This window comes from Aythya marila, assembly GCF_965140915.1.
Source record: "Aythya marila genome assembly, chromosome: 11".
NCBI classification, from domain to species: Eukaryota; Metazoa; Chordata; class Aves; order Anseriformes; family Anatidae; genus Aythya; species Aythya marila.
In genome coordinates this window covers 2,450,889-2,466,619 of record NC_139052.1, presented here as the reverse complement: position 1 = coordinate 2,466,619, position 15,731 = coordinate 2,450,889, and the positions used below count along the sequence as shown (strand labels likewise).

General features: G+C 43.6%; 1 protein-coding gene across 2 annotated transcripts in view; it reads left to right on the top strand.

The window, feature by feature from the left end:
* ATOSA (atos homolog A) overlaps positions 1-15,731 on the top strand; it is a 43,826-nt gene that overhangs the window by 15,725 nt on the left and 12,370 nt on the right. For both annotated transcript variants that reach the window (XM_082769185.1, XM_082769184.1), the window contains 4 exons: positions 11,616-11,800; positions 12,584-12,786; positions 13,455-13,580; positions 13,784-15,635. In XM_082769185.1, coding sequence (XP_082625311.1) covers positions 11,616-11,800; positions 12,584-12,786; positions 13,455-13,580; positions 13,784-15,635 — 2,366 coding nt within the window. The remainder of the gene's footprint in view (positions 1-11,615; positions 11,801-12,583; positions 12,787-13,454; positions 13,581-13,783; positions 15,636-15,731) is intronic.

Below are 15,731 nucleotides of genomic sequence, written 5' to 3'. Positions count from 1 at the left end.
GTACTTGGGTTTTGTGATGTTTGGAGGGGCTTTTTTTGGTCTGATGCTCAGCTCCAGCATTCAGAGTAACTTGTGGCTGTTGAACTTGACAAGTGGGCAAATCTTTGATGTCTGAACTGCTAGTAGCCGATGTGTAGCAGATGGAGACTTTGTTGTTTCAGAGCTGCAGATGGCTTTAGAGCATTTTCTCCTTTAAAAAAAGAAAAAGTCATTTTGACGGCTTCTGATTTAAGTTGTTGTATATTTGCTGTGTAAATTTTCTGTTGGCTTCAAACTCAACACGTTTTTTCCCCCTGCTGGGTACTTTTGGTTACACATATCTGTAAGTGATGGAGGAGGAGCTAAGCTTGGTTTTGTTTGTTCATCTCGTTGCTGATGCCTGTTGTTTTTGCACAAAATACAAAAGAGCCCGTGGAGGACCTGGAGCCTGGGCTGGATAAAAGCTTTGATTCTTCTTCGTGCTATTTTTAGCGCAGTGTTTTGTTTTCTGTGTAATTCCTTGCTCTGTGTCCTGACTCACAGGTCACTGATTTTAGAGCGTGCGAGTGCAGAGCTGGGCCCCCGGCCGCCGTCCCAGGCGCTGGCTGCGTGGAGGAGCCGGGCGATCCTGCTGGGGGCTGGGAGTGGCGCTGAGTGGAAGGGTGAGCCCTGTCCCTGAGCTTCTCTGGAAAGTATGTTCTAAGAATACGCGGGACAGGCTGTTACAAAACACACGTGCAAGCAATAAACTCGGCGCGGAGGCCAGGGCCGATGGGTGACTCAAGGTCAGAGCCTGCGGGGCCGCTGTCGCCAGGCCCACGCCGCACCAGCAGCCACGGTCAGCCTGGACGCGCTGCCCCCCTCCAGGAGGGGGAAGTGTTTTGGACAGCCCTGTTGTGAACACACGCTGCCGTTCGTGCTCTAGTAGCGTTAATTTTAGCGCTTCAGGCGAGTGTCTCGTGTCTGGGGCTGTCAGAAGCTTGTTTTGCTCCACAAGGTGCTGGGTGGCAGGGATGTTTATGGGAGCCTTCCAAGCTGCACTGCGGGCTGGCTGAATGAAGGGCAGAGGGAAAGCAGATGCTTGCAGTTTTTAAGCAAACAAGCATTTCTTAAATTGCAGTGCTCGAGTGGGTCCGGTTTTCAAAAAGGTACTTTCCAAGGCGTGTGTGCTTGTGCACAGGAAGCCTGACAACGTCTGAGTGCTCCACAGCTTCATTAGGGGTTGTGTTCTTAAATCTTGAAGTAAATCTGAACTGTAACGAGAGAGCTGTCGCACAGCCAGGCTCCTGGTGATTCTTCAGACTGCCTGAGAGAGGGACAAAACCTGTCTCCGTCAGGCTGCTCGGTACGTGCACAGATGGAATAAGGCTAGGCACGTGCAATGACTATTGTGATGGTTTGGACTGGAATAAAAGTACATCACTGCCCGAGCAGCCGATGGTTTTTAATTCCTGGCACGAGATCTTCTTTCAGGCCTTGTGGAAAGCTGCACAGACTGTCATTTCCCCTAGAATCTTAAAAAATAAGGCAAATTAACTTCCAGATTTTCTGGATGGCTTAACTGAGACAGGGATATCAGCTGAACCAAGCACAAGTGTGGGTGTCTTTGGTGCTTCTTTCACCCATGACGCTGCGCTGTAGTTTTTATAGGTTCCTGTCAGACGACAGAGTATTTGAAGTCTCCTGTTGGGGCCCCTAAGGGAAGGTGCTGCAGTACAGCTTACTGAGGCGTTGGTGAGCTGCTGGTAGCACCTCTTTTGCACTCTTATTGAATCCATGGCACTCGTAATAATACCAGAAGTTTAGTAGAAGTGACAGATCCAGGGGAGGGTAAGAATTGCTGTCCCTGAAGAAGTGGCATACTAATGCTACATATGGGAGGCCCCAGCCAGGTTTTTAATAGCCTTGTAATAGAGTAGACTACTTTTACCAAAAAAGTGGACTAGGTCATAAGTGGTTTTTCCCAGAATAACTGCCCTTCCCTCGTCCCACATCCTTCTCTGGCTTACTGGTTTGTTTTTTAAGGCACACCACAGTAAAACTGAGGAATTACAATATCTATTAAAAATAGATACTGCTGCATAAATTTAAGGAGATTTTCAAGGTGCAGACAGTTCCTCAGTAGTCCTGGAAACTGTATGCTTGTATCTGTCTGCCCGTTGGAAAAAGGAACGTTTCAAGAGAGGAGAAGCAAGGAGGAGGTAGCGGGGTGTCTGGTTTGTGTACTGCTGCTCCCCTGGGAGTTCAAAGTCAGACTTCGGTCTGAGGCTGATGGCTGTAACCGCACCCGCTTGGGCTCGTTGGCACCTCACAGTTGGTGCAGGTGAGTGGCTAGTGATGGGTTTTTGGACTGTGACACCATTTCCAAGGCCGAGTGCTTCGGCACTTGCAGATCGCCCCCTGCTCTGGCAGCAGGATTGCTGTGCAGGCCCAGGGCTTGGTTAAGGTTTTCCATCACGTGCGATCCTGCCAGCCACGTGGCTCCTCTTTCACAGGGATTTCCCTGCTTCTCACAGCTGTGGCATCCCGGTCGAGTCCACCCAAAAATGATTCAGTGTTGGGTGTTTTGCATTCACGTTGCACTTCTTGAATTTGCTCTGGCTTATTTTTAAGAGGCCTGGCAGCAGTCTGAAGCAAATGTCATGTTTTGTAACGGTTCTTTTCTTGCAGTGACCATAGGAAGAGAAATACTAGCTTGGGTGTCTGTGGCATTTTTCTCTTGTATAATACCAGGTGTTTGAGACACGCTTATACACTGCATAGATGGCATTCACCATCAGGAGCTTTATGTGCTCCCGCTTCAGGTTTGTTCAGCCCCTTAATGATTCTCCCAAATCATTTGCTGAAAATCTTGAGAGCTGAAGGCACTTCACATTCCTCCTCAGAAAAGAAATGTTATTAGAATTAACAGTAAAATAAGCACAAGAGCACTTGAAATTATGTTGTCAACGTTTCTAAGAACTGTAATTACCTAAGGTGATAAGCTAAAGCCTGAAATATCTCAAAGATGATTTTTAGTGTTAGCGAGGAAGGGTTTTTTTTTTTGTTGTTGTTGTTTTGTTTTAAAAAAAGGTGTTTCTGGCCTGTCTACATGACTGTGAATGCTGTTCTCAAAGACAGTTTCATATATTGTAAAGATGTAGCGATACGGAGCAATAAGCTGCAGAACAAGGTTTTAGCAGAAGTCTGGGCAGCACAAGATGCAAACATGTAGTGGTTTATGTAGAGAGCTGCTCTGGCAGCTCCCATAAGCACTGAAATACCTCCCGTAGTTCTTTTTTTGTTTTGTTTTGTTTTTTTAAACCACAGTCCAGTGTTTTTTTCCAGGTAACATAAGAGTGATTTATTATCACAAATTGCTGTTTTACATCTTTAGATCGATCTCTGTATAAAATATTGCAGAAGTCTGCAAACAGTTGAGTCTTAGTCGAGCTTGATTGTTGAACAAATTAAAGAGAAAACTTGTGTGTGCAGTCCTGAACTGTATTGTGTTTAAGGCCTCAGATAAAATTTCTGGCATCCATTTTTCTTTATGTATTATACAAATGCAGTCACAGCCAGAATTTACTGCAGAACTGCTGTCAACCTGCTTAATGGGAGGGAAGTCTTGGCTTTCAAATGGAATTAGGCCTCCCGGTGCTCAACTGCTGCAACTGTCGTATGGATGTTATGCCTTCAGAAAGAGGTGAGGCCTGGGCAAGTACGCGTGCTTTTTCATTGTAAATTCATGTTAGGCTTCCATTGAAAAGAAAGCCACAGATATGGAGCCGCTGCAGTGTGGTATTTACAGCTCGCAGAAAGATGAGCAAGTCAAGGAGAGCCTTCGGTCTGCGTGCCCTCGGCCGTGTCGCTGCTGCTGCTCGGTTGGGTCTTGAATTGGCGAGTTCTGGTAGCAAAGCCCCTCATCAGCCATCATCGTCCTCATCTGCGGGGTCCATTTGGCTGGGGAAGCTGTGTTGAAGGACGAGGCCTCGCCCCTCCGAGAGGGTTGCCTTCATCAGAAGTGAGTGGTGAAGGAAGTTTGAAAAAAGCTTGAATGTATATTTAGAAATCTGATGTAGGAAAATCCATACTTTTAATGTTAAAAAAGCTTAATCGTTTTCTGGCAAACACCTTAGGAAAAAACCTTCACGTTCTGTAAGCTTACGGAGGCTGTGTTTTCTGTTGTAGGCTGATGTACTGCCTTCCTCCCCGGCTCCTTCCACTCCCAAGCCACCTTGGCTGGCCGCAGTTGCACGCTGTGCTGGTGGAGGCTGAAGCTTGCCTAGGTCTCCTCTCCATAGGTCCCTTGCTCCCTTCTGTGAAGCTCAAATAGGATCACTTCAGTAATTTATTTTCCACATAATCTTGCAAAATTTATATCCGCATGTTTATGAGCATGGTAAATCAGTGTTGATGCTGAGTGAAGGCTGTATAGAAAACCTTCCTTCCCAATTACAGCTGTACAGTCTACTGAGCATTTATTCTGTACTTTTAGTGACATGTACCTGTGCTGAAAGAGGTGTTTTCTAATCATTCACCTTTTATGAACTACCAAAGATATCTGAAAAAAAAAATCAGAGCTGCTGAACTAGAAATCCTGTTGCTTTGTCTTTTTTTTTAAGGGTCTGTCTCAGTGGTGGGTTTATCAAGTCGCGCAGTTTGTTCTAACACCTAATGTAGGTAGCGATCAGCTAACCAAGGGAAAAAGTAGAGCTCGAAGAGAGCAAATGGAAAACTTAGAAATTATTCAGTTGGCTCCTGGCATGCATGTTTTTTCATTATAATATAAGATTTTGTGCAGTTCACGTTTAGCCAAATGGCAATCTAGGAAGTCTTAGTATAAGGGAAAACACAAATTGTGTTTAATTAAGAGCATTAACTGAGGCAAAAGTCCTCTTTGTTTTCACTCCCTGCCTGGTTATAGCATGTTAGTACAAGTAGCATCTTTTGTAACCCATTCTGTAGACAACGAAGTCTAAGGATCAGCAAAAAGCGTTATGTGTTGTTTCTCCACCCTGCTTGAATTTAAGATCTAAAACATCCTTTAAAAAGTCAGCATTAGAGCTCGTACAGCTTTATGCTGGCACTCCAGGGCTCTCCTGCCTTTGTCAGGGTACAGTGGAACAGCTGTATCTTAGAATATGTGATCTCTCCCAGTTCAATCAACTGGGATTTGAAAAGAGTCTGAAACTTGCTGCCTGTCTTCAGGTATTGCTTTTCTTCTGTTAAATGCAGGCCGTGAAATCAGAATGCTTGGTCTGCTTCACCATTTGTGATTTCCTTCTGGAGGAAGAAACAGTTGAGCTTACATCATTTGTTCTTTTTCTTTGCCCAAGTAAGTGAAAATAAAGCTGGTTTCTCTCATCGAGATACAAATGTAGGACCTAGAGGTTGGTTGATTGCCAGAAAGTCAAAAGAAGCAGGTTAACCTGACATTGCTAGGTAACAACAGCGAGTTACAGTTGGAAGAAGAGAACTGACTCAGTAAGCTGTGCAGTGATGGCAACACAGGCTGTCAGCCAGAGCGCAGGAAGCAAGATGGGAACACCCAGATCAGTTTACCAGTCTGCTTTCTGTGCTCTCAGAGCACTAGTTTCTGAGATTATTGCGGAGAAAATTAGCTTTAAATGAGTGCAACTGCTGTTCTTCCCTTGGCTTTTGTGTTGGTACTCATTAAACTCTTTGACCCTGAATGGGTTTTGGTAGAAGTTGTTTTGTAAATTGTACTTTTGTCCAGCCCAGTTTTAAGCCCAGTGTCCTTCTGATAACTTCATTTGCTGAAAAAGTGACTTGAGAGTAGTTGAGCGTGCTGTGAGCTGCGTGCAGCAGGGCCGCGGAGGTGCGGGGAGCATTGCAGGCTGGGGGCAGCTGGTGCTGATGGATCCGTGTGGCCCTGGAGGAGCTCCACTGGCTGCTGTGTAGCCATGTCTTGCTTTTTAAAAATCACCCCTTTCTTGCAAGATTTTGTGTGGTTATGTTTGCTGATGATAAACTGTTGTCAGAACACCAAAGCAGATAAATTTTTCCTATTCTTCTGTGCAGAACTAAGTAGATCCAGCACTTGTATAGCTTCTAGTCTATTTTCTTTGAACAAGAGCAGGGTCTACATCAATCCTAATTTCAAACTCCTGTGCTACTGTTTCCTGCCTCCACCTGAACTGTTTGATGATCGGGTGGTGGTTCAACTCAATACACTGGAAAACAAAAGGAGGCAGCAGAAGTAAGATGAGGCATTGCACTTCTATACCAGCATTTTCTTAATGGCTGTCATGCTTTCCAGGCTCAAAGATCGATGAGGAACTAAGGATTCAATGCAGGAAAAAAAATCTATAGAGGAATATTCCTAAAATAAGGTGTGTCACCAGGTCACTGCATTTGCTTAAATTTAAGTAAACCTAGTCAATGGCTTGCTTCTTGAAAGGAGTAGGCCAGCTTATGATTTTGACTCTTGATATCTAAAATTATACTTAAAACCTTACTATTGCAAGGCTTGTGAGCTGTGTGACTTCAGATATAATTACGGGCTTGTAGCGTACGGACATGACATCCAGAAAAGCATGGATTTCAGAGGTTCAAGGGCAGCTTTCTTTGAAGTGGAGTACAACATGGAGTTAGTAAACTGAAGCATCCTGAGGTGTTTCTAATTCCAGAAGAGAAGCTGTTAGTCAAATGTTTACATTGTGTTTCATTTCCTTTACAGTAGTTTTTTGAATTCCTGCCTTACTCTTAAAACCCAGAACTACCTCTAACCCACTTTTGGAGAAGTGAGATGATAAAACCTATTTGGAGTTAGCTGTTCTGGGGGAAGGGCCAGAGAGCCGTAGCTGTAACTTTTTAAATGCCTCGCAATTGTTAGGAGGAGATAGGGAGGGAAAAATTGACACTGGGGTCGTACCAAATGTACTTGAATGAGGTGCAGCACAGGCTGGAGGGGTGCGTGGGGGCAGCGTGGGGTGGAGGTGAGTGCTCGGTGCTGGCCGGGCAGCCGGGACTGGGCGAACGTTGGGGCTGGCATCCAGCAGCTCCAAGCAGCCCGTGCCGTGCGGCTCCCACTTCGTGCTGGGCTTCAGCTTCCTACAGGGATGGGGATCCAAGTGCTTTGTGCTGGTGGCCTTCACAGTCTGTTACGGGTGCCTGAAGACTTTCCAGGGACAGTCCTAGAGCATATTTTAAAGGTAATTATTAGCCGTGTTTCATGTTCTCCCTTAAAAGCAGCCCTGCAAATCAGCGGGGGTCCCCAGGGGACAGCACAGGGTGAGGGGTGCAGGCCCTGCCCGAGCTGAGCCCGCTGCCACCACCCCTGCAGGCAAGGATCCCAGCTCCCAGCCTGACGCTGGGGTGGCCCTGGGAGCACAATGGGCTGCATGGTACCGAATGTCTTTGCTTCCTGTCTGAGCCTAGAAAATAGATTAAATGCTCTTCTGCTACCCATGAAAACACGCTCTGTAATTGCAACAGAAAGTGCTGTAATAGGAAAGGGAAGGGAGTTGGTCCCCACAGTCGTGACCTGGCTGTGAAAGGAGTCAGCTGGGTGCAGCGGGCTGAGCTGAAGTGTGGGGAGAGTGCTCGCTTACAGCTAAGTGAGTTTGTGGCTCGCTTGTACCCCCCCCGTGTGTAACTTCAGGAGATTTTGGAACACAAGCCACTCTCAGCTTTCTTTGGTTTTGAGTTCTTGTTCTTTCCTGCAGTGCTCCAGTGATTTGTGGATGGGGGCAGGCAAGGAAGACCCTTTGTGAAATCTCCTGTTAAACAGGCTTTCCTGTTTGTCCAGAAGATGTAGAAAAACACTTCTTGTTGTAGAGGAGACAAAGGAAGACAAAAATGATGTACCTCCAGGTTTAAATTCTCCAGTACTGTATATTTTGTTCTATTTGTAGTAGCTTCAGTCTAAATTTATATTTTTCTCGTTTTCACTCCTAGTCATGTGCCATCTGTTGCTCTCTTTTGACTAGCTGGTCAGTGCACTTGAGTTTCAATTTGTGATGAGAGGGCAGTAGTGCCTATTGCTGTAATTCCCATGTATTTGTGTCAACTAACTGGAGTTTTAGCTATTTTAAGGGAAATAAGAACCGTACATTGCTGGGATGCGTATTTTGTATTATACACTTGGATGTCCTGTTGGTAGAGATGAAGCAGAATAAAAATCATGTCTGGAGACAGATTATAGGATTGAGGTTATTCTATGCACAGTATATGATGCCCTAAATAGGGCTGAATCATAGGCAAAAGCAAACTGTCACAGCACACGTGCACCAAGACTTTTTTTATAACTAGACACTGAGTTTGCTGTTTCTATAAATGTCTTTCCACCCTTGTCCTCAATTACATCAACTTGCATCATCTGTGCCTGTTGTGTAGGAACAATTACCAGCTTCTCAGTATTCATTGCTGTTTTTTTCCTTTCCTAAAACTATTAGTTGTTAGATAATATAGAAATCTAGTGGAGCTGAAAAAAAGTCAATATGCCACATGAAATTTGTAGGAAAGTGCATTTCTCAATATCCATTGTTATTTCTGCATAAAAAAAGATTGAATACCTCGATTGTTGTACTGTTGATATAAGTTTTAAGCGTTGGCCTTGCACTCGTAATGCTGTTATGAAAACAGCCGTGTTTCCTAGCTCAGCACTTGGTGCTTGTCATCCTTTCAGGGGATGCAGTTTCCATTTCGGAACATCCTATTTGTGTCCCGCAGCCAGTGCAGATGTCTGTCAAGCGAGCTGGTCTCCTTCCGTGCTCCAGGCAGGGAACCGGCAACTTGTGAAACAACAGGGCTGGCCCAGGGCACAGGCAGTGTTTGTGCATTGAACTTGAACCTCGGCCTTGTCTGTTGATGTGGAGTAACACCGTGTGTTGGGAGCCTGGAGTACCGTCTGCCGGAGGTGCTCTGCGCTATAGATCTCCCTTGTTTATTCGCTAGGTGGATCTGGCATTTGGACATGCTCAAGCAGTCTCTGGCTTATGTCAGCGTGATGGCTGTGAAGAAACTGGGCGTTTTAGGTATACAGTGTGAGCTTCAGTACCAGGTGGTTTGAATGTGTAAGGAAGGTGGGCTTTTTGCCTGAATCTAGCCAGCTGTGAGGAAGCACTCAGGCCATAGATCTTACCCATTAATTTGTGTCAGGTCCAAAAACTTTCGGTCAAATTCAGATCCTTTCTGAAAGACAGGGCAAACCAATAGGTCTGCTGCTCCCCATGATAAGCTGTTAGTGTTAATTACAGGGCGTATCTATTTTATTATTATTAGTTGCTATTTAAAGTTTTCTAGAGAAAATTATCAGGCATCGCATCTTACTGTGCATACTCTTGTTCCTTAAGAAGCTATTTGTCTAAGGTAGGATCTGCCTGTATAAACACATGCATCTTGATCCAGCTCTTGAACTTTTTTTTTTTTAAACCCTAGTATTTTTGCATGTTTTAACTACACAGTTTCTCTCATATTTTCTTAAGGATGAATATTTTCTTCCCCTTCCTGTTTCAGCTGCTAAACGTGAAGCCATCCTTGTTGTCATCTCTCCTGCTCAGCACTTTCTAGGTTTTTGAAACTTCTACATCGGAGTAGAAGCACTTCAATAGTGATCTGTCCTAGTGTGACTTCCTTAAAATTACTGGGATCTTTGGGCACGCGGGGATGAGCATGATGCTTGTATTGGCAGCCAGGTAATAGCTAAATGCTTTTCAGAGTTTTTCCGTATCCCATTTCCCTGTTCTGCAGGTATGACTTACCTGTTGTTGACCAGGGTTTTGACAGGGGAAAAAAAAAAGTCGCAGGTGCCTAATTTTGGAGGTGACTCATATCACTACACATGAGGCTTGTCCTCTGTTATTTGCTGTTCCTTTAATCTTTCATGCTCCCTTTATTAGTAATTTTCTGCCCTCTGTCAGATGAATGACCACTGTAATGATGATTTCATGTATGGTGTGTGTGCCTCTCGGGGTCCTCTGGGGGATTTCATCTGTCCTCTGGCTGCTCTTGGTGGCCAGGTGAGCGCTGCTGGCAGCACCCAGCTCGTCCAGACCCCTTTTTGGGGGGGGACACAGCTGGGGCTGGGCAGTTGCCTGCGTCCCTCCGTACCCCCGTGGCTGGAGCCGCAGGCTGGCACGGAAAAAAGGGGTGGGGGGAAGTCTGTAGGGATGGGGGCTGGGATAATGACCTTGGCTCCCTGGCAGTGGGCTGGCTTCTCCCGGGTACCTCGTGCAGATCCCTCCAAATAGTCTGCAAGCCCTGGGGTCTGGGGAATACAAGCCCGAACTAGGCAATCATGGACATGCAAAAGCTAGTTTTACATACTTTGCAATTTGCATATGCAGGTAATTAGGCGTTTAATTGGAGTTTTTGTTTAATACGTCCCTTATATGGATTTCTCAAGTCTGTCTTGCCATGCTTGCTAAACGCCCTGGTATTAGGGAATGAAGGCAACAAAAAAATAGACTCTTGAGTCTGGTTTTCTCCAAGAGGAAAGGTATTTATCCATGGTAATCAAAACAGGAATAGAAATGGAGAAAAGTGGGACTTGGCTTGTCCATCTTGGCAGTTTTGTGTCGGTGGATGACACAGGGCACGTGCTAAAATTGTGAAGATGTCATGTGCCTTTCTTCCCCATAAGCATAAAAATAAAGAACCGCTGCCAGTCTTGCCTCCACCTGCTTTATTTTGCTACTCTTAAAATAGACTTTGAAGTCAAGTATTTTAGCTTCCTCTGAAGAGATCTTTCTGTAACCTCTTCAGTAACTAAATCATTTTGATCCTTGAGCGTTTCCAAGCAGAGGGGGAATGGCGTGCCCTGGTTGGACTGGAGTCTGTTTGAGGGCTGTGTGACACCCTTAAGCTGGGGGGTAGCAGGGTGCTCTACAGACTGCCATGAAACAGGGGACTGTGCATTGTGCTCTGCAGGAATCGTGTGCCAGTGTAACTCGTGAGGAGCGATGACAGCTGCTGCTTTGTTTACAGAGACTTGTTGAGTTTTAATTCTTTGTACAAGTTTAGACTGAGCATTGTACAAAACAATGAATATTCTGTACGTTCCTCCTGAACCTTTTCTATGTTTGAAAGCTGTTAATGGTAACTATAAATGGCCTTCTCTTCAATAACCTCCAGCTCTCAGCTGGAGGAACTCTCAATAAAAATCTTAAAGAACATTGTGTCCCACTTTTCCTAACAGAAGGAACTCTTACTATTTTTTTTTTTGCTATTCATTTTTTTTTAATGTACTATATGATGTATCGTCTTCCCTTTATATCTGTCGTATGATATTAATGATGCCAAGTCATACTGCCATTAGGCTGCTTCCGTTAGCACTCGGGAAGCCTTTTTCTTTCAGAAAAGCTGTAATTCAGCCGTGGATCACAACACAAACACTTGTTTCTTGGCACTGGTGAAGTCTGGTGACTTGGCCGGTTACTACATGTAGCTTTCTTTAGAGAGTATTTGTAATTTTATCTGCTTGCAGTGGCAAGTTATGGGCTGAGGCCGTTGGTTTGTTTTGGTGGTGTGATCATTTAGGTGCTAAGGGGAGGACAGTCTGCCTGATACAAACGTCCATTTTCCATACCTCTTGTTTGAGGTGTAAATTGGAACAAACTGCAGGGGCAGCAAACAGTCAAACACTTGTTATGCAGTAGGTGATGTTAATGTTTATCTCTTTGAACTGACAGATACTTTAGATGAATACTTCGAGTATGAAGCTGAGGAGTTCCTGGTCTCCTTGGCCTTGCTGATCACTGAAGGTCGAACACCTGAATATTCGATAAAGGGCAGAACAGAGGGCTTCCACTGTCCTCCAGCACAATCGAGTCAGCCCCCAACAACTAAGCATGAATGCAGTGACAGAGTGGCTCAGGTATGATGGTACCCATTTCATCGCAAGTATTGTGGACTTTGTTCTTGCTACCGCGATCAAAATCAGATGAGAAGTCCTGGTAGATTCACAGCTAAGCACGAATAACAATTACTTTGTGACAGTTCTGCATTTAAACAAGTCTGTACTTTAGTATTATCCTAATAATAGATCAGATCTGTCCTTAAAATGAAAGATCATTAAGCCTTTTATCGTTGAACATGAAATTCTGCAGACTACCTGAATGCAGTACCTATTTCAGTCTTTGTCATGCAAATTGCAAGTGCTATACTTAGCATTCTTGTTCTTATTTTGAGAAAATGTAGGCTGACTTGCCTAACTTTTCGATCTTCCAGGTGGTATTGAAAAGTGAATGGTCCAAAAAGCAGGAACACCATCAAATCTAGCTAGTCTCTTTTGGGTTAAGGCTGGAATATCCCATCTCGCAAGTAAAAAGTGTATGATTTTACACTGTTATTCATGCAGAAGTTAGCCTGCTCAGAACCACAATGTTTCTTAAGATGCTGCTGAAGGTGACTTGTGGAGAGAGTAGTGCAGTGTATGGTGGTTGAAGAAAATTGATGTGAGCTCTTTTTATGCAGTTGCTCGAACAGCAGCCATAAATGATTTGTTACTTTTTCATTTAATACTCCAGTATTTACCTCTGATTTGATGAAACTTAGCCTTCAGAACTTGATCCTTACCTTCTTTCAGTTCTTTGGAATACATCTTAAAAGTAGTTTTAAATGTGGCTACTATTTTCATGGCTTGCATTTATTCCCTCAGTGTCGTCAAGCCAGGCGAACCAGATCTGAGGTTATGCTGCTGTGGAAAAACAATATTCCGATCATGGTAGAAGTGATGTTGCTTCCAGACTGTTGCTACAGCGATGAAGGGCCTAACACCGAGGGGAATGATTTAAATGATCCTGCAATCAAACAAGATGCATTGCTGTTAGAAAGGTGGATTTTGGAACCAGTTCCTCGACAGTAAGTTGGATGTTAGGATTAGTTGATAATTGCGAGAATCTTGTCCTGTAAATCTCATTAAAGTAGCTGGCTACTGTTTTGGAATTGGCCTTTTACTTTTAGGACTTCAGGATCTGACCAAATCACTATTTACTAGTGAAATCTGAGCATCTTTTAATCTTACTCTTGCTGTATCCGTATTTTCTGCGTTGTGCAATGCAGAGTATGTAGGGTGCCTAGCTGAAAATGGTCATTTTTATATGTGGTCTGTTAAGTTGTATAAAAGTTTATACAAGTAGGAATAAATCAGGCTGTATAGTCTTCAAAATGTTTGGAATTTCATTGTTTTCTTTGACTCAGCCATGTTTTATTTTCAGAATGAAAATCTGTAAATATATTATTCCAGTATACAATACTATATTCCAGTATTTAATGCAAAATGCTTTAACAATACATGTGTATAATATATATAAAATAAAAATAAAGTATATTTTTAAGACTGTAATTTCCTACAAGATATTTAAAAACACTTGACCTACCCGACAGCTAAAAGTATAAATGGAGAAAGGGAAGAGGACAGCAAAAGATATTGTTGTGAAAGCTTAGTTTTAATAGTATTCTATGTTCTGGTTCTCTTAGTTCTCTCTGTATATTCTTAACGTCTCTGCGCTTCTCTTAATTCATTTTAGAAGTGGAGATCGATTCATTGAAGAGAAGACACTTTTACTGGCTGTTCGCTCTTTTGTTTTCTTCTCTCAACTGAGTGCATGGCTGAGTGTTTCACATGGTGCTGTTCCCCGTAACATTCTGTACAGGTATGTTTGAGGAGCAAGTTGTTTTTATTTTCTGTTTGCCAGTTGTTGCAACTCATCTTAAAACAATTCTTCCCATCTGTTCTCCTCTTTGTTTTCAGAGGGTGCCACATCGTTGGCCCAGCCCTCTGGTGGTTGTGTATAGTTCGTGTACTTTGCAAAGTGTGGCAGCATGTTTCTATAAATGCTCTTCTGTATTGTTTCAGGGTGAGCGCTGCAGATGTGGACTTTCAGTGGACGTTCTCCCAGACACCAACTGAGCACGTGTTTCCTGTTCCTAATGTTTCTCACAATGTGGCCTTGAGAGTCAGTGTCCAGTCCTTGCCCAGACAATCGAACTACCCAGTTCTGACTTGTAGTATTCACACCAACCTTAGCTTTTACGAAAAGCAAATGCAAGAGCGCAAGTTACATCAGCGCAGTGAATCCAGTGCAGCAGAGCAGTGCAGTACCTCCAGTTCGCAGCGTGTCTGTGGGAAACAAGCGTGGACAATGACACCTGAAGGCCTACTTAATGTAAAAAAGACACCCGAATTTACTACATCTATCAGAAATTTAAAGCTTTATCCATCTACCGGCCTTGGATCTGACTGTGGGGCATCACAATCTAAAGCTCAGTGCTATAATGCTACAGCAGACAATAAGACACAATCTCATGAAACAGCTGTCAGAACTTTTAAAACCTTTTCTTTAACTGATTCCCGTGTTACAAATGGTCATTGCTCTCATCAGCCCACCGGAGAAATCAACCCATTAATAGGCTCTTTACTTCAAGAGCGACAAGAAGTCATCGCAAGAATTGCTCAGCACTTGATTCACTGTGATCCAGCTACTTCACCGGTTGTTGCTGGACGTCCCTTCAACAAACATGAAACTGGCTCAGCTATGCCAAAAGCTTTTCGGAGTACTTACGAAGATGAAAACTTGCTTAAGAGAGGCAAGGAAACCTCCCCTGCTTCTGTTGCCAACTTAGATAAAGCAATACAAGAAGATGGTGGTGAAGGCAAAACCAGAGCAATACCGGAGATCCCAAGGCTCGATCCCCGTGCTCCAGTGAACCACTGTGGCCGTCCCTCTGCAGGAGAGGGAAACCCTCTCATCGATTCTCTGCTTCAGGAGCGGCAGGAGGTTATAGCAAGGATTGCCCAGCACTTGATTCATTGCGATCCAGCTACTTCTCATGTTGCGGGACGTCCATTCAAAGCATGTGAAACTAGCCCAGTTACTTCAAAAATTTTCCGAAGTACATATGAAGATGAAAATTTGCTGAAGAAAGGCAAGGATCCGTCTTCTGTTTCTTTTGCTAAATCCAATTTTTCTTTGCTAGAAGACAGCAGTAAATCAAGGATGAAAACACCTGATACTCCTAGCAGTACTTCTAGGTTTGATGGTGAATCGAAGGCTTCTCTGAAACTCCAAGCAAGAAGAAAATTGGTTTTAGCAAAACCCAATGAAGCTGTCCGACACGCATTTCATCAGACTTCAAATAAGACTTCTCATTTATTTACTAATATGCACACATCATCATCATGTGTTAAAGAAAATAAATCTGAATTGCCAGATAAATTGGAAATAATACATTCTGGTTATGTGCAGAAAGACCAGATAACCAATAGAATTAAACAGTGTTCAAATTTTAGCAGCATTGATGAACAGATTTGCACAAATAAACTTAAAGAAAGAACAGTTGTTAGTGAGAACAACAACACGGACAGTTTTAACAATTTACAGATAGATAAATGCAGAATACTTGAAGGTACAAAAAAAGCATCTGTGATGCAGGCATCTGACTCTTTGCACAAGAATGAGCTCAAGTGTTTAGATAAAGACTCGAAAAAAACAAATATTTATGAGCAAAATACTCAGCTTATTAGTATTGAAAATTATTTAAATAAAGACCATGACAGTTTCAAAAATAAAAACAAACAAGAGAAAACAAAAACTGCACATGATGAGAATGAAGACCCAGTAGGCCTTGATTTCCAAAGCACTTCTCAGAAGAAATCTACAGAAGACAGCTCAGTCAGGTGTGAGCGACTGAAGAACCCAGATGTGCAGGTAAACAGAGACACAAAGAGCAATTCCTTTAGCTGCTGGCCGTCGTGTGGCTTGTAACTGCATCCCCTATCTGCTAGGGGTGGTAGGAGGAAGGGT